The following is a 27,707-nucleotide window of genomic DNA, read 5'->3' as shown; positions in this document are numbered from 1 at the left end:
TGTTTATATTGTGATGAATAGCAACGCAGCTGTGGTTTTCTTTGAAGTCTTCAGGTGAGGTGAAAAATCACTTGTAAGTACATCCAATGGACTTCCTGTCCAGGTATTGATTATAGGGTGTAAATGCAACATACTTCAAACCAAGAGTGGGCTGTTTTTATGGTCATCGAGGACACTTCAACCATTCTCTAAAAATCAATCGCATCGATCTTTTGTGTTTTAATCAGAAGGTGATGAAGATATCCAAATATGTGAATGTGGTATAAACACCTACATGTATTGATGAATCATGTTTTAAACAACTTTTCTTTTCATCTTTGATCTTGTTTTCAGAGCGAGAAGCTGTCAGACCGAGATAGTGCCATGGAGTAACTGAGACGAAGACAGCTTGTATTACGGTGAGTTTATTGTGGGGAGGTAGTTTTAATTGATAAGTTCCTTTTTTGTTTCTGTTGTTTTTATCTTTGTTGTATTGTGTTTTTTTTTTTGCTTGTTTATTTTGTGGATGGGTTTTATGTTGAATTTAATAGAGTATTATTCGCATCTTTGCCCTAATGCCCATGAATGTGTAAGGGAAAAAAAATACTTAAAAAATTTTGGGGGCTACTTTTCAATAATAATAATAATAATAATAACCTAATAGTCCACTCCAAATTTTATTAAACCGAAACGGAAATTCTTTTGGCCCAATTGATCGTGAGCCCGGCAGCCACTGAGCAGCGCCAGATCGACGTTGTTCTATCCCCTTATTGTTGAACGCCAAACAAGGTAGCAACAACTCCCATCTTTTAACGTCTTTTGGTATGACGCGGCCGGGGTTCGAACCCATGACCTCCCGGTTGTGAGGCAGACCCTCTACTTACTGAGCCAACACTCCGGTGTTTGCTTGCATGAAAATAACACTCTTTAATTTGTTTTACATTGAACTCTATGCAATTTTTTTGGCTCTTCTATGTCTTTTGGGGGCTAATTCGCCGCGAGTCCCAATTCGCCCCTAGCCTCCATGTATTTTTTTCACTGGAATGTGTTCATCACAAAGACATAATAACAAAGCAGAGGTCTATTCAGACATGTAGAATATACATCACAAAGATTGTGTGATAAACCCATTTACAACAGATTATGTACTTAGGCTTTCTTGTAGCAGTCACATACTACATCAATTATGTGGGATTATGCCAGTATGAAAAAGAAGTGTGAGAGAATTTTCCGCACTACTTTTATGCAGCGTCTTTGTTGTAAAAACACACATGTCACATTTGGCTCGACATTGGGAAAAGGAAATTAGATTATGTTGCGCTGTCAGAAGGGATTAAAAAAAACCTGTTCATGAATAATTGCACAAGAGGTATTTACGCTACATGTACATAAATTCCGTTTTACAGAGCACTTAAGTTTACGCTGTAGTCCTATTCAAAGTAAACCCATTTATTTCTGTACGCAATGTGCTTATATAGAATTGTCTTTAGATAGCTTGTGCAAACTTCCTAAATGGCTAGTTTTTGGAATGATAAACCCTTGTTAAATGTAGAATGATAGATTGAGAGATGGGTTAATCTAGGATGGAATTACTGTCATTCAATCCCCATTGCACTGTCAAATCTGTGAACATTTTTGTGGACTTTGTTTCCTGATTCAAAAACATAGAAAGATATTTATCATGAGGACTTTGATGATGGTTCTAGTATTGTTGAACAACAGCAATCCTTGTCATTCACTTTTTTCATTTTTGAACAGCTAAGATATAAAAATGATGCCATCAATGTGTAATTTTGACTTGGCTAATGCAAGTTATCTCATAGAGGGCTCATAAAATACGGTCTATAATGTATTTTGATACAATATGAAAGAAAATAGCCCTGGCTTTGGTTCCCAATTGGGACATTTGGGTTCGATTAAAGAGTCGACTCTTACTTCCAGTATTACTAATGGACTTGGTTATGGACTCTTAATTCCTTCTCTCTCATAAGAATGATTTTCTTTCCCTGCTAAAATGGGATGCATGCACATGTTCTTCCTTTTCTCCTCAAAATGGGATGGATGCATATATGTTTCACAATCTGAATAGAATGTACGCACTTTAATCCCCTCAACTTCTCTAGACCAAGACTCCTTGATTAGTCTAAAAACATGGTTCTTAAATGATTGGTTATTGTATGATTCTTTATTTTTAAAGTGACTAAAGTTGATTTGTTCAAAATTCAAGATAAGGCTCAATATATAAATATCATAACATGCATGCTACATGTATTTAATTGTTAATTACAAAATTGGAAGCCTTGTCTACTTTTCTTGCCACAGATACTTTTGTCTACATGACTCTACCTTTGGTTTGAGAATCAAATTTATTCCTAAAAATGGTTACAAATTAAGTATGCATCAAATTCTTTTATATGATGCAAACATTTTGTCAGTGCCTTGCTCCTATAAAGAATAAGTCATTTTGCACAGAAATATAAATGGACTGTACAGTAGCTCATTCAAACTTATTCATATGCTTCTTTTTTAAAACCCATCCGTGTCCTGGTGCTTTAACTGTCATGTTAACTCAATAGATTGTTATAATAGATCCTCTTAAATGAAGTTGCCAAATTAAATTGAGGCATTGAAATCAACTTGTAATAATCCTTTGCTCCCAAAATAGAGCAAATTGAGCAAATATTTCAACAATGATTTTATCTATGTCTTCTACATTAGAGCTAAACCCCCTTGTGTCAAAGTTGAATTCTCAGATAAAAGTCCTTGAAATGAACAGATTTTACTAATAAATGGCAGGAAGCTACAAAAGTGATTTGACAAATAGCTTAAATTTTAATGCAGACTGGATCTTTTTATTAAATTTATCTGCAAAAAGCCCATCTTGATAGTACTCAAATGATTATAAAGAAAGTGATAACTCTATCCTGGCATCAACTATTCTTTATACTGATAAATTACAAGGAAGTGCGGAATGGATTAAAGCTTATCTGCCATAGTTTACAGGAGGGATTAGAGCGCCCTGCAAGGTCACTGGACAGGTGGCTATCTCATCAACTCAGCTCTCAGTTAACATAAGAAAAAGAGGATCATGGGGGACCAATGGTCACCGATTAGGCATTGTTTGTTATATAGAGGGCGCAAGTAGCTACAAGTAGTGCAGTGGGCCTTTAAGAAAGACACATTAATCATGAAAAGTAGATTGTGAGTGAGTTCTATGGGGTTGTGGCATCGCTTTGTTATGACCATTTAGAAGTATGCCAAAATGATTGTTTGGGCCCATTTCACTTCATGCAGAGGGGTGGAAGTTTTTAGGGGTTACGTAGGCATCACTTTCTTGGAGTTGAATCCATTCCAAATTACAGTGGAATTCATTCCAAAGTAGTGGTTCATAAGCTTTTTGGAGAGTGGATTCATACTCAAATAATGTGATCCCTAATATGATTCCTGAACAAGTTGATTATCAAGGATTTATTTCAAACTTTATAGATCCGAACTACATTGTGTAGTGTAAAATTGCGTATAATTTTTCTTAAAGATCAGGAAGGTGTGAAAATTCTTCACAGGGATTTGATGTCAGTTCTGAAGGATAGGTTTCACTTCACTATGGATTTCAGGTTTTATAATGCTATGGATTGAAAGCTTCTTTATCATGCCAAGATGGCAGCACAGGATCTTCTTGTTATCTCATTTTCCTCTTATAAGTGTTTCGGTGTGGCTTTCAAACCTGAAGGGATATTTTGAGATTTCTAAAACCCTCTGAAAGGTAAAGAATAATGAAAAGGGGTTTTATTTTATAGCAAGTGCAATTTAAATTTCCGCATCCAATATAGTTTTGTTCCCCATCTCACTTCTTTATACATATACCGGTACCTAAAAAAAGAGCAAGGATAAAGTTGATATTGTATGCAATATTTGGCATTGGTGGGCCTATTAGTGGCCTAGCGATCCTTCCCAATTAGACCCATGTGGAGTTCTGTTGAAAAGCCAACATGAGGATATTATCTGCTGTTATGGATCCCATCACCAAACAGGAATGTGTTCACACTTAAATTGAGATGCGTATATAATATGTTTCTTTGCCCTTTTAAAATGTATCAGTAAGTAAGGGTGAAAAGGTGTTCAAAATAGCACTTATTGATGAACTTTTGACGAAGTTGGACCCTGATTGGATAAAAAGCAATGTGAATGTCGTCATGAATCTTGGCTTGGGCTACTGATATTTTATACCCTATGAAAGTGATGTATTTGTTTTGATAGTCCTAAAGGCCTGTATTTCAAGCTGGCTAAGTCATTTGTTTGGTCTGATATTTTGAATTATCCTTTGTAATTGTTAGTATGCACATAGTACATACCGGTAAATAAAAATTTGATGAAAACCCACAATAACATTATAGAAGTCGATATTCACTATATTGTAAGAATATTGTTAATCTTTAGTGCCTGTTGCATAAATAGAGAATATGTGAACATGTCCATTGTCTACATGTTGGCAGATTATCCACTTTCCGACACAGTCAAGATCAAATTATTGCCTTTAAAGAGGCGGTAATTGGAGGCCAACTATCACTAGGAGGAGACGAGGAGGAAGGAGGGATGTGGGATAGGGCAAAGCCAAGATGTAGTCCTCCAGTAATGAAATCTTGGCACCTCTGGGTGGTGAGTGAGTGAGAGGTCTTGGGTCGAACAGTTTTAGCAGCGGGACGGGATTGGGGGAATGGGACTGGGATGGAGAACCGGGTGGAGGATAATGGACACCAGTGGGGAGTAGGGAGAGGGAGCATTGCAGAGTGATTGCTGCAGTTATTAGGAAAATATACCCCCTCTTCCATCTTCTTCTGATTTACTGGAGGGAGGAGAAGGCCATTTATTTGAGCAAAGAATTTAGCATCTTTTAGGCGGTAAAGTGGAGAGAAAGAAATAGAGAGTGGGAGAGAGAGAAAGTGAGATATTAAAGGAGAGAGAGAGAGTGAGTTAGAGATTGAAAGAGAGAGAGAGAGTGAGTAAGAGATTACATGTGAGAGAGAGAGAGAGAGAGAGAGAGGGGGGTGCAGGGAAGGAAGACAACAAAAGAGAAAGAGAGGAAAGAAAGAAGGTGAATAAGCAATCAGTGAAAACAAAGTGAAAAAGAAAAAGTAATAAACAGAAAACATATACCGGTACAATAAAAGAAGGAGATAAGATAACTTTCATGCACAAAAGTAAAAAAATCTTTGTCTGAATTGCGAAAAGAAGGTCATTGGCATGAGTAGTTACAGGTGAGAACCTATCACCTAGAACCATTCCCCAGGCCTACATGTCTATGTATCCCTAGACCTCTATTGTTACCAAGAAGTTTTTGAGACTCCTTAGGCGTGTCTGCACTATCTCGAGATTGCCAAATATCCAGCTATTTGAATTATCCCGATCGCAAACTATCCAGCTTATTTGCGTCTTCATTAGACCGAAGTAGCAAATTAGCTGGATAGTTGGTCGGGATAATATCCCAAGATATCTCGGTCTAGTTTGCGGTTTTCCGTGTTTACTCGAGGTCAGTGTTTACGAGGTCAGCGCTGAGCGGTATAGATCGCATGTGCGAACCGGAAATCGTTGTGCATGATGGGATCGGGATAATTGACTCCGTACTTCGGTCTAATGAAGACGGTCGCAAACTATCCCGCTAGTTCGGAAATAGAAGGATATTTTGCAAACTAGACCGAGATATCTTGGGATATTATCCCGACCAACTATCCAGCTAATTTGCCACTTCGGTCTAATGAAGACGCAAATAGCTGGATAGTTTCGATCGGGATAGTTCAAAATAGCTGGATATTTGGCAATCTCGAGATAGTGCAGACACGCCTCATGATCTCAACTCTTATCACACTCATTTGTAAGAAAACAGCTGAGGAGTCTGTCCTTATCCGTCATGGTGTAGATGGTAATCCTACCAGAAGTTGTGGTTAATTGCTCTGTTCCAGCTCGTTCTCAAGAGTAACATTCAGAGAAAATGTAACTCTCCATCCCTCTCTGAAAAATGATATTCATCAAGCAGGCCCACAGGTTACCAATAGAATTACATCTTAAACATTCATGTAGTAGGACAAACAAATATTTCCCTGGAATAATCCTACATGAATGGAACCAATAATTGTTACTTTTACCATGACAGTTTAAAATGGAATGGAAAAAGCTTGGAAGAAATAGACTTTTTATTTTGTCACTATAATGTGATAAACATGATGATATGAAAGGCACAAAGAAAAGTGAGTATTTGCATAAACTTTCAAAAAAGTGAGTTGTACAACAGAGAGAAAAAAAGAAACTTGAGAAAGTAAATCAAATGAGTAGAAAGAAAGAAAGTAAATCAAATGAAGAAAAAAAGCATTAAAATCCTAATGTAAAATGAAATAAAAGCTTAGACTGTGTGATGATAGTAATACTAATATGATTAAAGTCTGTTTTAGGGTGAATTAGATGTGAGTGTGATTGTATTAGCCATGTGACGACTCCTTGGTATTAGAGACTGCATGCATGTATGCATATGAGACATCTAACGTGTTCAGATATCACAAATGTTGTCCGAACCCTACCCCTCCAAACCAAATCAGTTGGCATTCCAAGCAGAGTTGGGGATTATCAGCTGTGGCCGAGCCGCCGGCAGGAGAATTCCTGCGTTACGCAGCTCCCTTCCGTCCCGTCCTGGGCCTTTCATCGCGGCAGCGGCCTGCGTCAGATGATCGGTAGTGTCGTTGTTTACCTTTAGTCCCTTCTGAATCAAACTGGCATCAGATTGGGCGCTGTGTATGTGTCGGATGTTGAGTTGGGTCTTAACCTCCGCTTAGTACCAGATTTAGCTACAAATGAGAGACATATTCTGTAAACATTTCTGGTTTATTTCCCCTTTGTGTCTCTATCCAGAAACTGCTGGAAAGGGGCAAAAAGTTCGAAGAGGAAAAATCACGCATGTAGAGATTGTAGGACAGGTTGAAAAACAGAATCCCAAAACTTGTTTTTGATTTTTCCCCATTAAAATGGATAAGTCTACCCCTTATCAAATAATTCTTTGCGGCTACTTGATGAAGTGAGTTGACGGGAAGGGTGATATTACAATATTGAAAGTATGAAGCATTACTCATCCTCTGATTAATTATTGGAGATCTTGAGGTTACCTAAAGATTGAACATTGTGGGAATGACGCATCAAGGCGTGACAAGACATTCATCAATATGGTAAGACCAATGAACAAGATTCATCACTGTCCGTGTAATTATTTATTGATCAAAGGTTCATCATGTTTGTTTGTTTATTGTAAGGTAAAATGTGGTGAAATATTATGAAACAGAAAATAAACTTGTTTATTTCGTTGAATTTTATCCAGACCTCATTTTAACGATCGCGGAGAAACCATAATTTCTTTATTATTAGTCATCTTAGGTCGAAATCCTCAACAGGTTTTGGACATGCTCCAGCTTGACGAAGGAGCGACATGATTGGTCGCTTAGGCGGCCATTAACATTCCAGCGAATAATTTTTCCCATGTCACAACAAGCCCAGTTGTGCCAAAGATATAAACGATGGAGTCGTTAATAATCTCTTTACATTGATAGCAAGGCATCTTATTTCGCTGCTTCCACGAGTCCACCTCTTTAGTACAGTCTTGTACCTGAAGGGGATCTGAGAGAGGGTAGCAGCATCTGCTGCATTCCTCCTGGGTTAGGGAGACTGAACCCTTCCCATGAGTCATAGCAATATATCCGTCATCACCTGTGATTTGGGCGCAGGTATGCACCCCCTTGCAACCTCTCACAGACTGGGAGAAGGGCGCAAAAACAGGACTTGGGCAAATGGTCCTGGGCTTCGTCCATTCTCTTAGATGGGGGTGTAGAGGTAACACCAAGCTACCACCGCCAGAAACTTCAACTCGAGCTTAGAGAGATCTTGGTTTCGCCTCACAGACTCTTCACGTATGGGATGATATGCTATGCACGTTATCAATCAATCTTGTTTTTCATCCACTGCAATTAAAAACATCTCAAATCTAAATTGCCATTAAGATAAGTCGTAGGACAGAGATGCAGGCATCTGTAGAAGCTGTGCCTGTTTTCTTGTGAAAGGTAAATCTTTCATTACCCTCAAGTCAGGCAAGTTGAACTCCTGGTGCAGATTTGGAGTCTAGCGGGCCGGACGGAAAATCACGGTCTACCAGACACAACTAGTGAGTTAGTTCGGAAGGAAGGAGAACAGCGAGTTCAGGGATTTGTTCGTTCTTCGCTGTAGGCATTCGGTGTGGAAGGAAGATACTCTGTTTGTAGTAATGCCAAGAATTGAAAGGGAATGACATCCACTTGCTGTGTTATGTAGAGATTGTGATATTGTATACCGTTCTGTGCGTTCACGGTGGTGTATTGTTTCGTTAGCGTTGCGTTGCCTGGTACTGCCTTGGAACTGCCTTGGAACTCCCCTCAATTTGCTACAGGTTCTTTTTTATGGAATAACCATCTATGTAAGCAATTTACTCATTTCTGTTTCTTTTTATTACTTCTATATTTCTAGTTTATGTTATAACTATGGCTTGCTGGCATATTCATGCATCTGGTGTGAAGAGAAAACACAATGTTTAGGCCTACATGTTGACCTTATATTTACTTCACCAATATGTAGTATCCATTGCAACAAACATATTTATTTTTACATATTATACCTTGGTACTTGTATGAAATATAACATTGAAATGAGAAAATGACTTTTTATTGTGATACATAGTTATTTGAAACATACTGAAATGATGGCTACCGGTAAATAAAAATGTTGAGACACAAAAGCATGCTGTATGTTTAACTGCATTATGTAGGGAATAGGTATATGCCATTCTTTGGACTAGATTCAACAAAGTCATCCAATGTTATGCCCTATAGGCTTATACTGGTTAGTCATTTCACATAAAAAAGTTGCGTGCATATCTTTTCTTTAATAGGGCAATGTGGTTGTGAGATATCTTCAGTAATAGACATTCTGTTTAAATATGAAATTATTCAGCCCAGTTTGGAAGATTGTCATTGATTTCAGCGTCAATAAAATCCTACAAATTTTTCCTTTAGAAGACAACTTCTTGAAACCCTTATTCAAATACAGGTATTCTCTTGACTATATTTATGAAAAAGTCATACTTGTTACAAAAAAAGGTGGTGAAGAAAAGGATATTTCTTTTATAATCATTATATTTCTTTGGTTAGGATGTGCCTCTAATTGCTGAACATATTCCACCCCCACGTTATAATGGAAGAGACCACCTGTCAACAGATAGCATATGACATGGTCCACCTAGATATATATTATCACCAAACTATTTTCCTTTCTCACTGCCAATGTCATATCGTTACTTTCCCAAAGTACATTAGATAGCAACCCTTTCAACTGTCACGTTTATCTCGCTTAAGATTACGCAAATCGCGAGGCCTCGGTCGTCCAATCAGCCGCTTGGTGCGGTGGCGCTGGAGATTTATACTCGTACACCGCCCCGATGATGCAGACAACCATCTCAGACCAAAGCGATTTATTACATGAGGTTTTATGGAACTGATGATGGCGACGATTACAAAGCTGTTTTCGAAAACGGCGTGATCTCATGGGGCAAATGATAGCAGACTTAGATTTGACCGTGACTCATCAGCCAATCAGAATTACCGATTGATCAGTCTCATCAGGAGAGACTGGTAGGCTTACGGCGAAGGGCCACCAGTCTTACCTGGTTTCCAGGTAGCCCTTGGTGACTGATAGACGGATAGACAGGAACAGGTTCACATACCAATTACATTTAGTCATCAGAGAATTTGGTCTGAGAGGAAGAAAGATGTGTCTTTGTTATGTGATGCTCCAGTCAGACACCATCTACTTACTAACTCATCATTTCCAAGATGTTAAGTGGGGAACACTTGTGCTTTTTCTTGCTATGAACAGCTGCCATTCTCCACCATTGCCCCCTACCCGTGCTTTACCTTCAATGAGGTTGTTATGATAGACTTGACAGTTATGTTATTTGGTATGGACACGCAAGAATATTTTCTGTAAGTCATTCTATTTGAAGTCTTAGGAGAGATCGTATTTGTGTGATGAAGTTGCAGTTCTCACACTTCTTATTAATATATTCAAGGGCATTTTGTTAGTTGTATTTCAATCTCAAAAATTGCATCTGAAAATTCAAGTTTTTGCCAATGAGGCACAAAAAAGGAATAGTATTGTAGCCTTCACTATACATCTTGAAAATAATTATATTTTGAAGAAGGTTTAGCACTTGAAGAAACCAAAAATCAAATATGTTGACAGGCAGATTCATATAGCCTTTTTTCCTTTTACTTTTTTTTCATGCTTAGGTTTTCCACACCAAACACCCACTTTCAATTACTTGCTTCCTGTATTTCCAGCTATGCGTACTCTAAAATGGTTCAAGAATGCTGCATACACTGACAAATTATCATCTCGTGGTGTGAATAATAAAAGTCTACAATTTACTATCTACAAGTATACCTGTCCATTTGGTATTGAATAAAAAAAAACTGCTTGAATTGAGCATCACTTCATTGTCAAGATCATTGAATTGCGCGAAGGCATGTTTCAGACAATCAAAAAGTGCAGATCGTCCACCTATTAAACCATCACAATAGGAGCTAGCATCGTCATACACGCAATCTGTTGATCGTAGCTGGTATGGGTATTCACTCGCCTTCATCTACCCCACACTTTCTCTCTCTCCACTCGTCAGACGCACATCAACCCTCAATTGGGAGTGATTACCAGGAATATTTCCGCACGTGAATGTGATTGAGCCGTTTTGGAGTGTAAGAACTTGCCTCTCTTTTCATTTTCTCTTCAGTGATATCTTCTCCAGATGTCTCTTCTCCAAGCGGTTTCATTAAATCGTTACAGCACGCTGCCAGCTCTGGGTAAATGTTAGCTGTATTTTTGATTATCCTTGTCATTTGTAGAGAAAGAATCGAGGAATTGGCTGCTGTTGACAAAAGGGTCTATTGTTCCCTTCAGTTATTTTGCAGTATATTCAGGTACCAAATTGGTGTTGTTGTTTTTTTCTTTCTTAATTCACATCTGCCCTTTGTCAGCAGCTTTACTGGAAAATGCGTATATACTGTAGATGACTTACAATTTTGTTTAAAGAATTTTTTCTAATTGAGGTTTTGGTGTTGTAATGAAGTGTCAATGTACAAAGACAACACTTACATGTAGTACATCAACTTTTTAGATCTTTCTCTGTTTATACAAAGGTTTGTAGCAAGGTGCTGAAATGTTTTGAATTACTTACAAGTGATTTTTTTCATATTATTATTACCAAGTGACTTCCTACATATAAGTGTGTAATGCAAATATAGCTTAATACTTCTGCATATTGTGACTATCTACAGAAAGTCAAAACAGTCATTGGGAAAAGGATTTGCCAGTTAATGCATAATTAAGAGCCGAACGTGCCGAAGCCGGGTTAGGGTAGGCAAAAACAAAACGTTGATAATGCACGCAGATGGTATCTTAGGGAGATGTCAAGATACTCTCGTTTGTGAGTGCAAATATGATGATTATATTAAGTAATTAGCAGTGCTGCTGGAAAATACATCATTACACTTTTTCCAATTTATTTTTGTTTTCCTGTCTTTTGTTAAGTCTAATTCTTGCTGTTTTCACATCAACAGCGTTCACTTCTAATATTATTTTCATGGATAAGGTAAATGGAAGTTTGAGATTTGGTTTAAAGACAATTTTATCTTCTTGTTTGTAGGCACAGAGTCTTGTTTTCTACAGATGCTTTCTTCATTTGGTTTACATCACATGCATATTTTATCAATAGTAATATATCAAGTTTTACACTGTTAATGTAGAAAACCCCTTTTCTATGCGTCCTTTGTTTTCTAGAATGGTCTTTTTTTATTTGTACTCTTTACGTTTCCAATGTTGGGATTCTATGTGATATTTACGCAGCTACCATAAAGACCTTCACTGTGACTTGACCCTGATCGCCAAGTAGTCCTCCCTGGAGATCCCAGGCTAGAAATTAGTTCTAAATCCCAGCAAACCAATTAGTTGAAAGTCCCTAAACACCGGTCTTACCTGTGATCACCTATTGGTCTTACTTGATGGGGTTTCAAGCTGTGGAATGGCTAGATGGAAGCTCCTGAACTTGCTCCAAGGGATGAAAGAGATTCTAACCCCATTCTCCAGGAGCCATCAGAACACAATGATGCTTGAGATTGAAGACGGTGATGTGGTAGTGATGAACATTGCTTAGGATTAGTTGAGAAATCTGTAGAAGATTTGGTAGAAGATGGAAGAGGGGATCTGATTGTGATGGTGAAACACTTTGGGTGCTTCAGAAGTATTTTACTTGGGTTTTAATTACACTCTTCTTAAGGCAGAAGATTATTGATATTCTAAGTTTTATCTCAGTGATTATAATCCTCATCTGTCTCCTTTGTCACTCACATGTCATCACCATCATCTTGACAGCCATCAACATCACTACCGTTTATCCTCGGCCATTACCATAGTTTGGTAAGCGTTATCATTGTAGTTTGATCATTGGTAGGATTACTACTATTATCAGTATCATTATGATCATTAAGGCTTTCATCTTAAGTACCAACATGAAGATCATCTCCTACATCGCCTTTACTAAAACAGCATCTGTACATCTGTGATGATCTGTCTTTCTAATCGTTCATTCTGTGATGATATAAATAAAACCAGGACTTGACAAGGCACCAAATAGCAATGTCCAAACTTCCCCCACCCCCCCCCCCCCAAAAAAAAAAAAAAAATATATATATATATATATATATATATATTAAAAAATACATAAAAATGATAATATTAATAATAATTTTTTTTTTTTTAAGTTTTCACATTGGGCCCAGCATACAGCCTATAAAATATTCTGCCAGGACCATCTTCCAAAAAAAGTTAGTGTTATAATTATTCATCAATATCATGCTCTCACGATCTCTCACATCTACATATATATTATCGTGACACAAACAATTGCTTTCTTTTACATCACAAATGTTAATGATCACTGTCTGTTTGGTAAAACCTACCAAGACTATCCTTTAAAACAAACTCCTTTCCACTCTATCTCTGTGGCTTTCACTTGACAGGTAAGATGGATGATGTTTTTGAGCCCATAATGCCAGATTTTTTCTTCCCTCTTTGCTCCTCCTTGACAACGTCTGTAAACTTGCAACTATTCTTGTTAGCAGTAATCAGTTCATGCACACCTCAATTTGCGTGAGAACTTCTCCCAAGGAGTTCTTTCCCATCTTACCCCTCCCCCCCCCCCCCCCCCCCCAATCCTCTCTCTGCATCCTAACGAAACTTGGGTTGTCTCGGAGGATGATGTATTGGATGGAATGACCCGGCATTGACCTCTTAATGAGGCAATGCTCACCAGCACTCGGCACATCTGGCAAGCATGACACCAGGAGATGAACTCATCAAAATACCCCCACTTACATATACTTACAAGGAAGGGCAGGGCATGGTGGGAAGGGGAGGGGTCAGAGGTTACATCTTGTAAATATTGAGTTATGACCTACATAATCAGTAGATACAGTATAGGCCTATACAGTGTATATGGACACCCTAGAGGCTAGAACAATGTTTTTCTTTCTTCAATTGTTAAAACTAGTTTAATGTATTTTTTTTAAACTCAGGAGTGACTTGTGTCGAATTTACACACAATGTGTAATTCCAATTTACTTTACCGGTAATAATATGTGTTCCAAGATGAAAAGTATTGAATACCTTGCATTTCATGATCCTAGTATTACTTCAATTGTGTAGTAAGGGATGCCTTCTGCTGTTGGATATCAGCCATGTTGCACAGTTTCCTTCACTTGGCCCTTCTATGTCATCTCAATACCCAAGGTCCCGTCTGACTCAGAATGTAGTCTGATCCAAATTCCACTTCCTTTTTGTGTCCTGAAGTCTTAAATGTGCAGTTAGCTTCTCTTTTTATCATACTTACTGGTAGATGTTTTCATCACATCTTGAATGTGCAGATTGCTTCTCTTTATATCATACTTACATGTTTTCATCATATCTTAATGTGCCGATTGCTCCTCTTTGTTCCGTCCTTAGTCGTTTTCATCAGATTTTAGAATATATCCTTGTTGAGATCCATACTGACAGATGAAACAGAATTTTTCTTTCAAAATTGTTTTGTATCTCTTGATGACGGAGAAATTTTGAATAAAAATCTGCTTGAATTAAAGTAAATTAATTTCCACAAAGATTATGATCGTTTAGTACACAAAAAGATAAAGAAAACTTTTTTTTTTTTAATTAGGCATTTTCACCCCTCTAAACTTTAGTATGAAGTCTCCTTGTGGCGCAGTGGAGAATTTTGATTATGAAAAAGACAATTTTGAGCATATTTTGTGTCGGTAGAAAACCTCTTGTTTCACATTGACTTTATGTCTGAGTATGGTTAGTAAACTACATGTATTGATTGATCTGTACAAAATATAATTTAATATATTCCAACAGGTTTTCTGTTTCATTTCTACCTGTATTTAGCAGAATTCACAAACAAGTATATGAATAAATTATAACTGAATAGATGAAGCCTTATTGAAATGAGGCTTCTTATCCTCAGGGTGGAAAAAAACCTGTCTGTACCCAGGAAGATGACAGTAAAATTTTAAAGACTTAAAAAGTGCACTATTAGCAATGTTTAGTCTCGTTCATAACTGTGTCATTAGTTTCTCACAGGGACCAAAACAGGAAGTAACTGTAAACCATGTGCTACCTAGACTTAGCTGCAAAAGTCAAAGGCAAAAGGGATGCCAAAATCTAGGTCTGTCCTTTCTCTTCTGAATGACAGCACTGTCCTGGGCCATCTCTTCCTCTCGCCCGTCTCACTCGGTCTGTAGAGGATATCCTGAATAGGGGAGAAAAACCCTCCATCCATTGTGTCTTGATGAGGAAGACAGCAGCACCGGCTGGGTTCATTGTCTATCTCAGAAAGTTCTTTGACTCTATCAGACAAATCTCTGTGGTTGGGAATCCATTCCGCTCCATATCCTTGACTGATGCACAACTTGATAACTGTCTCATCTTCAGAGGCGTGTACGTCTTGCAAATTCATCCTCCATCACCGAGGTTTCTGTAGGCATGGCGATTGAAGTACTGGTTAGCTGTTGACAGTTGTTTTGTACAAATCTTTTATCCTCCCGTTTCGAGATAAGAAATTATGCATGACAGTGAAGTTCAAGTGTTTCTAGCTTGCCTAGTAAGATTACTTGATGGTCCAGTGATTTTCCATCCGCAGTCACTTTACAGATGTAGCCAATAACTTTTCTATCATGCTCAACGGGCTTGCTTTTGAAAACTCTAGATGTGGTTCTATACAACTTATTAGTTGCTACTAAGAGAATATGGGTTGTAGCAACATCTTTTTCTCAGGGTTGCCACTTGCCACAATGTATGGATGGGCAAGCAAAGAATTAACATCGTTTGGACCAAGTAAAATTGATACTTGATGAGAACAGTGGAAATAATTTACTTGGCTTTATTTTCTTCCTTGGGAGAGCAATGATATATTTCTTATTTCTTTGATCAAATTCAGACTAGTGAGTTGTGTACAATGTAGTTGAGCAAGTGGTTTATAAAATACATATACACGAAAGTATCACAGATTGGCAATTTTCTCTAGCATCTTGGTATGTGCTTGCATATTTTTGATATATTTATTGAATTTTATTGTTATAATGAAGACTTCTGTTTATTCATCTGCACAAGTTTGTTGCAGACTGTGAACTTGTTCATGAAGAAAACTATTGGATTTATTTTGCACAGACATTGAGAGGTTAATTTAAACTTTGTTGTAATGTTTAAAAATAGAGTGTTCCAGCAGACTATTCTTGAGTTTTTAAGACCAAACCCATACTTCATCCACCTACATGGATGTCATCTGCAAAGAGCTGATGTTGTTTTCCAACCTATTTCAAGAAGATTTAAACATGAAAATAACAAAACCATTACCGAGCATTCACCTACGTGTAATCCTTTTTCCTTTCATGGAAATCTCATTGCATATATTGGGATTCATTGAATTCTATTATTGTTTATCAAAATATAAACCTACGGCACAAACCTCTGCAACTGCAAATCTTTCAAAACCTCATCTCGCGTTGGGATGCAAATGTACTATCTTGTACAACTGTATTAGGAGCTTCTACATCACGTTTCCATGGAAACAGCACTAAAGCAGAAAAGCTGTTGCTAGCAAGAAACCACTGAAATATACATTACATGTAGGTGTGCACGCTTTGTGGTAAAGAAGAGAATGAAATAAAGATGAAATATGTTATCTAGGCTCTTTGAAAGTATTGGATAACATTGCCTGAAGCTTGTTTTATTTTTTAATGAAAGACATAAAGATTATAGTTGTAATATAAGTCGCGAACCAGCTAGCAAATTCACAAACACTTCTTTTTTATGGGGGAAAAGTGATCTTACATGCTTCATTGAAAGTTTAAACCTGTTTGTATTTTTGTCCTTTCATCTGTTGTTGTGTTTATGAAATCAGTGCTCCAATTTCCAGACAAATGCCATTCCATAAATTGTTTAGTACATCACCTACATGTTTTCCATCCTTGATATTTGGTCTATTTAAGGTTCTATAACCTCCTTTTTTCCCTTCTTTTTTAAAACTATGTATTAGGTTGTTAAGCTCAGAGTTTTGTACATCTCCCGCATCCATGCTGAATGCCAAAGTACCAGTATGGTTTAGAGATTTATTTTTGTTTCCATAGCAACACCACTCAAGCTGAAATACAGATTATCATTTTTCATTTATTTGCATTTATACATAAACCCTGTATTCATCTACTTTGTATAGATGGCAAAAAGGGAATAAGCATAGATGTAAATGCTGTGCAGTTGAGAATGTGTAATTATGGTTTTTACTATTTTTCATCGTTTTTCATGGAATTCTTGGTGAAATGACCTCTCGTAAAAGTCCAGACTTGCTGGTCTGAATGTCACCCTGACCCGCATCCATCCATCCATCCACTCATCTAGCGGTAGGTAGCACTGAAGGGTTCCCTCTGGGAAGGTAGCAAGGATTAGAGAAAGGGTTGATGGATAACCGACTAATCCAACTCACCAAGTAGCAGGAAATGAAATAGAAGATGGTTTATTTGTGAAGGATATGGAAACATTAGGTCTGTCCTGATCAGCCCGAGTTGGCCAAATAGCTTGCTATTTTGTGATCCAGGAAATTAGCTGTAAGTTACAAATCGCGTCCTCATCAGCTCAAAAACTCAAGTTCAAGAAATTTGCTCATTGTCCATGCATAGTGCGAGTCTCTGGACTGGTGAAGACAGACCATAAATAGAGTATATTTGACTATTTGGCCATCTAGAGCTGATGAGGACAGGCCTAATAGTTTTTGTTACTTCCCACTTTTGCTTGTACTGCAAGGTACTGTGAAGACTGCACTTATTGAATTCATTGATAAAGTAGTAAGTTCATACATGACTCTATGCATTTGTTGACTGTTTCCTCTTTATCTTTGCAGGTGTGAACTACTTGTTTTCTAGGTGAGGATAAAATCAAGTGGAACATTATCATCAGTGAGAATAGCTATAAGGACAATTTTTGAAGGAGCAGAATTAAGGTGGGCTATCGAGTCCCGTACTTGAGCTTTAAAAGTGACAAAGCTCAGCACCCCTATGGCTGCACGGGGCTCCGTACTGGCCTACTCAGTTCAACCTGTACCCCAGGAGTATTATCCCCAACAACCGTTGCAACAGTTGCAGCAACAACAACATCATCAGCCACAGCAACATCAGCCACCCTATCAACAACAACACCCACCACCACCACCACCAGAGGGCAACAGGAAAAGTCTGCATCACAGGCAGCGTCGCCAGCGGCAACCGCATCATCAGCAGCAGCAGCAGCAGGGGCAGCGTCATCAGCAGGCCCGGTCGTCATGTAGCAGCTCCTCACAAGAGGACGATCAATCGCAACAGGTCAGTACTATCAATCTATCAGGTCTTACTAGAAAAGATGAATTCCCTGTTGGGTGTCTCCACTAATTCCTCATCACCTAAGATATTTCTTGTGAAGTATTGTCTCTGAAATTTTTTGTGTAGGGAAACCATAAAAACAGTCTTGGCCCCAAATTTGTGTTTTATATGTACTTTATACTCATCTAGTCTCCCATCTAGAGTCAATCACTTAATCTTAGATCTTATTTATGACATGTTGATATTTCTAAATATCTGTCGTGTAGATTTTGAGTTAAATGCTTCAAATAAAAATCACAGCAAATGTATCGACTCCAAATAGCAAGAGATATCTCATATTGTAATCTAACCAATGTAGCAGAAAATTCAATAAAACCATTATGTCCACATTTTCCTTTACTTTGATTATCTTTGAAGGGATACGGTGTGAGAAACGGAGGCTATAGCTCCAACGAGACATTGCGGATGAGTGAGGTACCTATCTCCCCAATGAGTGAGGACGGGAAGGAAGCATTCCCTAATCAACAGCAGGAGGTACATCCCAAGGAAGAGAGTCTGTGCCACCCTGCTGTCAGAATGGAACCTCCCATTGCAGAACATATTGCTGAAGAAAGGCCCTATTATGATGGTATGTATATTCCCCCTTCCTGGATTTTATGTTTTTTGTTTTATGATCAGAGAGAGGAAGGAGATATGGTGAGGATGAGGGAGAGAAAGTGAGAGAGAGAGAGAGAGAGAAAGAGAGAGGGAAAGAGTGAGTTTTTCTGGGGGAGGGGGGGACATAACACAGATTTTTAAAATCTATGTTTAGTTGTAAATATTTTTTATGAAATGAGATAGTAATTAAAGTAAAAGGTTGTTATCTATCTCTAGTCAAGATTTAAAAAGCGGGCATCAGAAATGGCGCAGATAAAAAGTACCGTACTTCAAATAAAGAAGAAAGAAGATTCTGTGTAATATCAAACTTGATGAGTGATATTAATGACATAGTCTGGAATGCAAGAGAGATAGAGGGAGTGTGGAGAGATATGGGAAAAGAATACAATTCCCAATCAAATAAAGAAATCCCAATTACTGAGCATATCATGTTATCACTTTGTTTACAAAGGCAAGGATGAATCATACAACAATCTATTCTTCCTGACATGGCGATAAAAACACAAAAGCTGGTAGAAATAGATATGAAGCTGATGATTTGGGTGCCTAATTGGAGACCATTGCTAATTGATTAGAGGCCTATCTTTGTATTTGTCTTGATTATTAATCACCTTGCTGCAAGTTCACGAATGGATGACAAGGATTAATGACTTCAATGCTCAGCAAATATTGAGCTGTTGTAGAGTAGTTGTCCTGTCTTGGCAAAGATAAGACCTACAATTATATGTAGTTTATCTGTTCCAATTCCTCCTGATAACGTGGAGTGTGGATGTACAGACTAAGATATTAGCTTTCTGTACAGAGTGATCTTGAACTTCTTCAACACTTTGTAGTCTTGCGCAGTAGCTTTTCCCTCTCCTTTTTTGTTTCTTTTTAGTTACTTTAAACAAAAATATGATAACATAAAATCTTGCTTTTTAACAAATTAATTGTAAGAAACCTGATAACTTTATTGATTTTAGATGCTTACAATTTTATTTTATTTTATCAAGAAATTACTTTATTTTGTGTTTTATATGAAAAGACTTCTTTAGTATGCATGCTCGGTGGTTAGGGTAAATGGTAAACTGAATACCAATCAGCACTCGATCAATCAAAAGAATCAGTGCAGACACATGAATATCAAAGATAATTAAAGTTTTCCTTATTAGTTCTCGCTGCATCATATCTACACTGTACACCTGACCAAAGTGATAATTGGGGTAAAATCAATGTTGAGATGATGAAAACATGTTCATCTCTATCGACCGCTATCGGGATACCACAATCGCAAGCAAATATTATATCATGTTTGAGCATTCGTCAGGTGATGTGCATACTAATGGCTTGATCGACAGCCACAAAGTGAGAGAAGGATCCAGAAACGAAGGGAAAATGAGGAGGAGAAAAATCAAATCATTGATGATTCATTAACCAGTCCCGGAGACAAAGAGCATGTTTAATTAAGAATATTGACTTGGAGTAGAGGTTGGTTTGTTCCTCTCATGTAGTGATTGGATCGCAATGATTGACAGATAAAAGTGATGATTCTGGGAGTCCGAAATCATCCTGTTTTTCTTAATTTCTCCCCCTTCTTCACTATTTCTGCCATGATGTACAAAAAAATGCGTAGATTCATCAAAATAGTTTATTTATTCAACGTTTCTTCCTGAAGAATAAACACACATTCGATTATTGTACGGAATGACAACTTTAATTGCAACAATTTTTTAATATTCTTGGTCACCGAAATGTAATTTAAAATCATTGTTTCTTGTACATGTATGCCTATAGGAAGAGAAATACATCGAAAAGATTGGACTTGTCGCAAGTTGATGTATCCTGAAAAAAAATTGTCATTAAACCATTTCTTGATAAGGACAAACTATTTTGAAGCTTATACATATGGCTGTATGACTACTTATGCAATATTATTTTAAGAATTCAGAATTGTATGCTTCCTGTTGACAAATGTTTTTGTTGCAGAAGAACTATGAGAAATCTGTCTCATGCAAACATTGTCATACATCCTGAATACCATAGAATACCATCAAGCAAAATGAAACGACATTCTCAAATAGGAATAGACTCAATGATGTGAGGAATATGTTTATGTGGTTTTCATGTACTGGTATGAGGAATATGTTTATGTGGTTTTCATCTACTGGTAATCAATATGCATATTGTTCCTGGTATTTTCAAAAGTAAACTTCCATGGAAGAATGAACTCATCAACAAATGGGATAGGGCAGTGGGAAAGACCATGTCCATGGATTCCAAAACAAACAGAAGCGATAATTTATCAGGCGTGATGAGTTAATTGAGTCGGACGTCTAATTATACAAGAGATAATTGATTCCCTTGAAAAGAAGGATCTTTTGTATTTATTCAGTTAGCTCGCGGGGGTTGCTGCACTATGTCAATCATGTTAGACACTGGGAGAAATTAGCGAAACAACAATCATCAGCCCGAGTAAATATTTTACAGTGGTGTAAATAGAGAGAGAAGATTACATGCTAATTGTTGTTGGGCAATGGTGGTAGGTGGAAGAGAATTGGAAGATGGACAGGAAGCCAGAGGAATGGGAATGAGAGAGACAGAGGCAAAGAGAGAGACCGAGGCAAAGAGAGAAAAGGGGGGGGGGGGAGGAAAGACAGAGATGCTCAAGAACAGAAGTGAGAGAAGCCAAGACAGAGTAAAGAAAGAGAGAGAGAGGAGAGGAGAGAGGGAGTGAGGGAGAGGGAGATGAACATTGTATACTATTCTGTATGATTTTTATACTTATATAATAGCAGAACGTTAGAAGAAAGAGAAAACAAATGTGAGAAAGATACCATAAAAATGGACAAATAGGATTATAGTACAATGGCTCTAAAATAGAGGGAAAATCAGATAGTGCTAAAGATGAATGTGAATGAAATATATGGACAAATAGGATGGACAAGATTGACAAGAGAGTGAGAAAGAGAGGAGGAAAGAAGGATGGAGAGATGAAGAGAGTGGGAGAGTGAGAGAGAAAGAGAGAGAAAGAGAGAGAGAGAGGAAGGAAGAGAGAGAGAGAGAGCATGAATACAGAAGTCTCAAGCATTCTAAAGGCAATGAAAATAGAATTGTGAAGACATGCGTTGACAGATGGAGAGAGTTTGATGGACAGGTATGGTGTGTTCTGTGAGAAGATTGTAAGAAGTGGAGATTTGTGTTATTATTACCGAGATGTCAGGACAGAAATAGTGAGATGAAGAGATGCTCGACGTGGACTTCATTGCATGTCTAACATTTCTACTATTTGTTCGTCTTGGAAAGTGTCTCCATGGTGACATAAAGTGAAATGAACTGAAAATGAAATAAAACATAAATATGTGCAACACATGCAATAAAAGAAAAAGGTAAAAGGAGAGGGTGGTTTCTTCATAACTACAGTACATTTTAATTTGAATAGCTGAAGAAATAGATGGGGAAAAGAAAAGAGTAGAGTACAGAGTGAGGAAGGGAAAGAAAGAGACGGAGAGATGAGAGAGAGAGAGAGAGAGAGAGAGAGAGAGAGAGAGAGATGTAGAGAAAGGCAGACGGACAAGAAGAGGGGAATCACAAATGGAGGTAGGGGAGGAGGAGGGGGGGGGGGGAATATTTCATTTTCAAAGGAATTTGTGGTTTAAGCCAATGCTGAGGAATTGAAAATGTATTTTTTTTAAAGGAAATACTACATGTAAGTACATGACGTGAAAAAGAGATGATATCAAAAGGAATAAAGCAATTTGCTGAGGTTTTTTAAGAATGTAGGTAAATTGCTTGAAGACACTCGAGGGGGACATACAATATGGACTATGGTACTCAGTAAATTAAAGTTTAACAGGAAGAGAATGAGATTATGGTTAAAGGAGCAAAATATAAAGCAAAGCACAACATGGAGCAATTAGCCAGCTATCTGTTGGAGGTCCTCCAAATAGATACCGATGTTTGCATTATGCATACAATATTGATGGAAGTTTTGTTAATGATTTAGCTGTCTGTTGTTTATTTATCTGGCCTGACTCCCTTATCAGGTGCTAGGATCTGGGGCATCTTTGCACAACTGCAGGGGCTTAGCCCCCCTCTTCCTTCTTCATGTTAGTTAAGCATAATCCTGAGAACATACATACACCAGATTACTGATTGACCAACCCTGATGTGGAAACACAAAAGAAAATACCAGCAGTATCTTGCCTTTCTTTGTCCAGGATTCACCTGATTCTAATCCTAACTTCCAATGTGATGTTGTTGTGATATGTATCTTTGTCTGTTTGTTTAGGTTCTCTCTTTCTCAGTGCAGTGCCATGGGGTAGCCTTTATTGTGCTTTAATTAGCGAGGTGGTCGTAACTTTGTTCACAGTTCCAGTTGGCCTATTGTTCGGATGACTTGTTCTAGCTGCTTGTCTGTGTAGTGACTCTTCATTCATAGTCCAGTTCTTGTGTAAACATTGCACTTTGGTTACCTGAAATGCCTGTAACACCAGGCGGAGTTCATTTTATTACAGTGTTTTGAGTCAAGAGAAGAGCAAGGAAACATTCATTCATGTTCCTGCTACGTGTTTTTCTCACGCTACGTCATAGTGTCTTCTCCTAATTCTTGCCTTGCGTAGTTTGTGGTTGAATGAGGAATAGTTGCTCTTTGTTTGTAACAATTGGAGTTTGACTTGTTCATGCAGAGTCATGTCACAATAAGGATGGAACATTTATTTATATCCTCGCTGGTATCTCAAGCTTTTCAAGGAAAATGTGAAGGAAAATGAACAACCTTCAATTGGCTATTACTACTTGGGAATGATACATGTATGCCAATAGTTTCTGCTCATCGTCTCACAGAAACAGTGCATTTGATAAAATTTGCTTGGATAAATTTGCAATTGGATGATTGGACTTCTGAAGGAACAAATGAGTCTGAAGGAATTATATATGGAACATATTTGCATTTTCAATTAGACGAGCATTGTGAGTGACTTGTTGTAGGTGTTGAGAATCGTTTACAATGGAAGTACATAGAACAATTACCCCGGGGGAAACGCAAGGCGGCTCTCTCATGCGAAAGCCCTATTATCGTCTTCGAGATGGACAACCAGAGATGGCTGGGTGGATTGTGTTTGAGAAAGGTACATTCTTGTTATCATTTCTTACTTTCATAAAGCTGTTTGTCAGAGTCAATTATTTCTACCGTCCATTTGAATGGCACAAGATAGGATTTCATTTCCTTCATAAAAGAATATTTTTAATTTATTGAAGGAACATACCTTTTTTCTATTAATCTATTGGAAGCCTACTCTCTCTCTCATTGAATAAGAATTTAACTTCCCATACTTTTATTTATAGTGAGCATATACATGTAGCATCACCAGAGCACATTTTCTCTCAAATATTTTAAGGATGATTGTAAATGAATTGCATCCAAATTCCAAAGTAGGAGAGAAGAAAGCATTATTTTCTGTGAAATTGCAGATTTTTAGATTGAAGATGCCAGGTAATCATCCCAGTGATCCTTCGTGATACAGTCCAGTCCCCCACACAGTGACTCATCAGAGGGTCTATCTCGCACTCTGGTTGTGCCCGTAATCCTCTCGGTCTTACATTCTCATATCGCCCTCGGCAATGCCAAATACTGCCATCTCATACTTGTCAAAAACATGATGCGAGATTACGGTTGGGGAGAAAAGTTGCCTGTTTGGGGTGTTTATACAAGGTGAAATCCCCATAATGGGTGCACTTTAGATTGGGAGGAGTCAGAAGTTACATGGTACAAATCAAGATCTGATGTTTTAACCCCCTGGCATCTCTCCACTTCCAATGCGTGCACTCGTGTTTGGATTATTTTGCCACCAGAAATCCAATGTGGAGATGCAGGCTACTTTGAAATACCAGACTAAATTTGGCAATTCGTTTTGAAACTTGAATAAACTAATATCTTATTTGATAAAACAGAATAGAAAGAATATGTTTCACATCCATAAATGAACTCTCAAGATTTGACGTTTAACCCCCTGGCATCTCTCAACTTCCAATGCATGCACTCTGGTTTGGACTATTTTGCTACCAGAAAACCGACATGTAGTTTAATGCTACTGTGAAATACCAGACTAAATTTGGCAATTCATTTTGAAATTAGAAGACATAAAACTAAGATCTAATTTGATAAAAAGGAATGATAAAAATATCTTTCACATCTATAAATGAACTCTGCTTGTTCTGAATTGAAATTGGACCTACTCTATATTTTGGGGAAAAACATGTTTTTGAAAAAAAATTAGTCATTCTTTATTATTCATTTGCAAGTTGCAAAAGTTGCAAAACCACCGGATGTATTTATGAAAATTTGTTATATCAACACCCAAACTGAGATGAATACAACACATTTATTTCAAAGTAAAACTTTTGAATACAAAAGAATAATACGGTAGACCATACTGTGGTTAATCTTATATTTGTCTATGAATGCATTGGCTACAATACATTTATGTAGAACAAGATAAAGAATAGCTGATATTTTTAAAACATGAAGGAGAGACGGAGCTCATGAATTTAAGAGAATGGGCTGGGTTCGATATTGTTTCCATGTGTTCTGGCTGCACCATTAAGTGGGATGTCAGGCACGCTTGAATTCTATTCTTTTCAACATGCCCACGAGAGCATGAACTATGAAATGGGCCGTCATCACAGACAATCGGCAACACAAATATCACTGCTGCCTCATGGACAAAGTAAAACCGCTGTATTGTCAGTACAATAGTATCTAAAGTGGACAATACTCTGTGATTCCTAGTTGTGGTTATGTGTCAAATGGGAAGATAATAAAGGGTTATTCTTTATGGATTTGGAGTATTGTCTGTAATGCTGTCAATTTTGATTTATTTGTCCATAATTAACGGTATGACTTTTGGAAAAATGTAAACAAATCTAGTTATACTATACCTTGAATTTATGAATACTGTAGTTCTTCTGTAGAGCTGTATAATTTGTACATGCAATGTTTATTACTGACACGAGTATGAAATTCTACCAGACATGATGTTAAACTTTAGAATTAGGGGGAAAATGGAAAATGCTCATAGTCAAAACTAACTACTTCTAATTCTATAAAGTCAAATTCTTATTTTTGAAATGGTTAACCCTAAACTACTGCTGCTTATGTTATATCTGGAGGAATGGAATAAAATGACCTCCATCACTGCCATTTTTTGACATGTAGCAGTCTAGTGGTCTTGTTTATGTATAGCCTTTGGCATCACACCTCAGATAGCCGCAGACAGGTGTTTGGTGCGATGGAAGGCACCGATGACAAAAGAGAATAGTTGTGAAATGTTTTAAAAACAAGTTTTGGAATCCTACAGAAGCTACATGGATTTGGGATGTTGGATTGTTATTTTCTATCAGGTGGTATCAGTTGAAAGCAATGGGGATAAAAGATTTTGGTGTGGGGTGGTGGCTTTCTTGACTATTTTTGCAAGGGTTCACTAACTTGAAACAAATAACATTTAGTTCTCATGGATCTCTCTTATGTTTCATCTCTATTTCTCCTTATGTCTGTACTTTCCCATCTTTTCTAATCTCTATAAATTTCTTTCTCTCTTGCTCTCTGAGGCTCAACAGCTGATTTCTTTTTGTGTACTGTAACCACTTTGCTCTTGTTCCCAGAAAATTTATATCAATTTCATTTGTCTTCTCATGTTTTCATTATCTCATCTATCACTGCTATTAAGTGGGCCTTGCATTTAGCCAAATAGTTTATAAATTTGAACATTTGAGAGAACATGGCATATACAGTACGGATACAGCAATGTGCAAGTTAATTATTACAATTTTTGTTATCACCCTTACAAACAGAGTGGGCCTCATTATTTTATTTAGATTATACATCTAGATACCCAACACCAATCTACATTGTTAGCACACTCCACAGACACCCAACCATGGTCCTCTCTTTATTCCACATGATCTTCCAAGTTTATTTAGCTTTTCCTAATGAACTTGGCTCTCTAAGGCCTGTTTTATCCGGCCTAAATGCAGAGGTATATCGTTTTACAGGATAGACGTCCATTACCCTGAAGTGTAAGCTACCATGAACCCCCTCTTGCGTCTTCCGTTCTGATGAAAGGTCTCAAATCCGTATGATATACAGATATTGTTTATATGCTGTTCATACCCAGAACGCTTTACATCCATTAGCAAATGGATGGAGATTCCTCTGTCAGCCATTCCATTTCATTGTTCTTATATAATTCTTATCATGATGGTATATTATACAAGCGATTTCCGATTTTTGTTTGGTTCGGTCGATTAACTCTTACTTTGCCCAATTTACTCCAAGGGCATGTCATAGATGTGATTCATTCATTAATCAGAATACAAATAGCAATGATTTGTTCTGTATAGCAACGTTATATCTGCCAAATTAAGCCTTTTCAAACTTTTTGATAGGTATAGGAAGACAATGGACCAATATAATCATTTGGGAGTAATTGGCGAAACGAAAGACCTTTTGTATGAAGATGTTGTAAGGAAGAACTTGGATATTCCACCAGATGTTTACATTTCCTAATGATGCTGTGAGACTTGATAGGTTATGATATGGTGTGATCAATATTTAAGATAGTTATAAACTTGTCTCTTGTGATAATCTTGAGCATAGATTTGACTGACTGACCAACAATTGGAGCAATTATTTTGGGAGATTGAAATATATCTATCTGATGGACTTACTACCTTATAACACCCACTCTATGTTTCTTCTTCCTCTTGATCTAATGAGGTTGAATGCCATATTGAATCCTCCCTCCTCGCTCACCAGCGAGGGAGCACTCTACCCGTTAGATCCGCCAAATCCCCGGTCCCATCTGACGTGAGTTAGGACCTGATCTCAAGCCAAGCTGCCCGCTAAAGCTCTAACAACAAACCCTGTCGTCGCGGCGACAGCGGCTTCCACCCCCACCAACTTCCTCTAGAGTCTGTCTCAGATCAAGTGTCAGACAGGAGATTGTTCAAATTTCAAGAATATTTGGTAGAAATTGGGTGTTTTCATTTCTCTCCGTTGACTTTCTGTATTATCAGCCATCC

The 27,707-nt window shown here is 37.6% G+C and overlaps 1 protein-coding gene across 7 annotated transcripts in view; it reads left to right on the top strand.

Annotated features, from left to right (window-relative positions):
* The window catches only part of LOC579087 (teneurin-3), a 123,893-nt gene that overhangs the window by 69,442 nt on the left and 26,744 nt on the right, over window positions 1-27,707 (top strand). For 3 of the 7 annotated variants that reach the window (XM_030980405.1, XM_030980406.1, XM_030980408.1), the window contains 3 exons: window positions 334-398; window positions 17,540-17,996; window positions 18,411-18,621. In XM_030980405.1, the coding sequence (XP_030836265.1) occupies window positions 17,694-17,996; window positions 18,411-18,621 (514 nt within the window). In that variant the 5' untranslated portion in view covers window positions 334-398; window positions 17,540-17,693. Of the gene's footprint in view, window positions 1-10; window positions 74-95; window positions 231-333; window positions 399-17,539; window positions 17,997-18,410; window positions 18,622-22,942; window positions 23,756-27,707 lie in introns of those variants that run through there. The other 4 variants (XM_030980409.1, XM_030980404.1, XM_030980407.1 and 1 more) reach the window with 3 other exon arrangements.

The sequence above is a fragment of the Strongylocentrotus purpuratus genome, unplaced genomic scaffold, assembly GCF_000002235.5.
Source record: "Strongylocentrotus purpuratus isolate Spur 01 unplaced genomic scaffold, Spur_5.0 spur5_scaffold_11, whole genome shotgun sequence".
Taxonomy (NCBI): domain Eukaryota; kingdom Metazoa; phylum Echinodermata; class Echinoidea; order Camarodonta; family Strongylocentrotidae; genus Strongylocentrotus; species Strongylocentrotus purpuratus.
The sequence above is the reverse complement of the archived record's forward strand: the minus strand, read 5'-3'. Positions and strand labels throughout refer to the sequence as shown.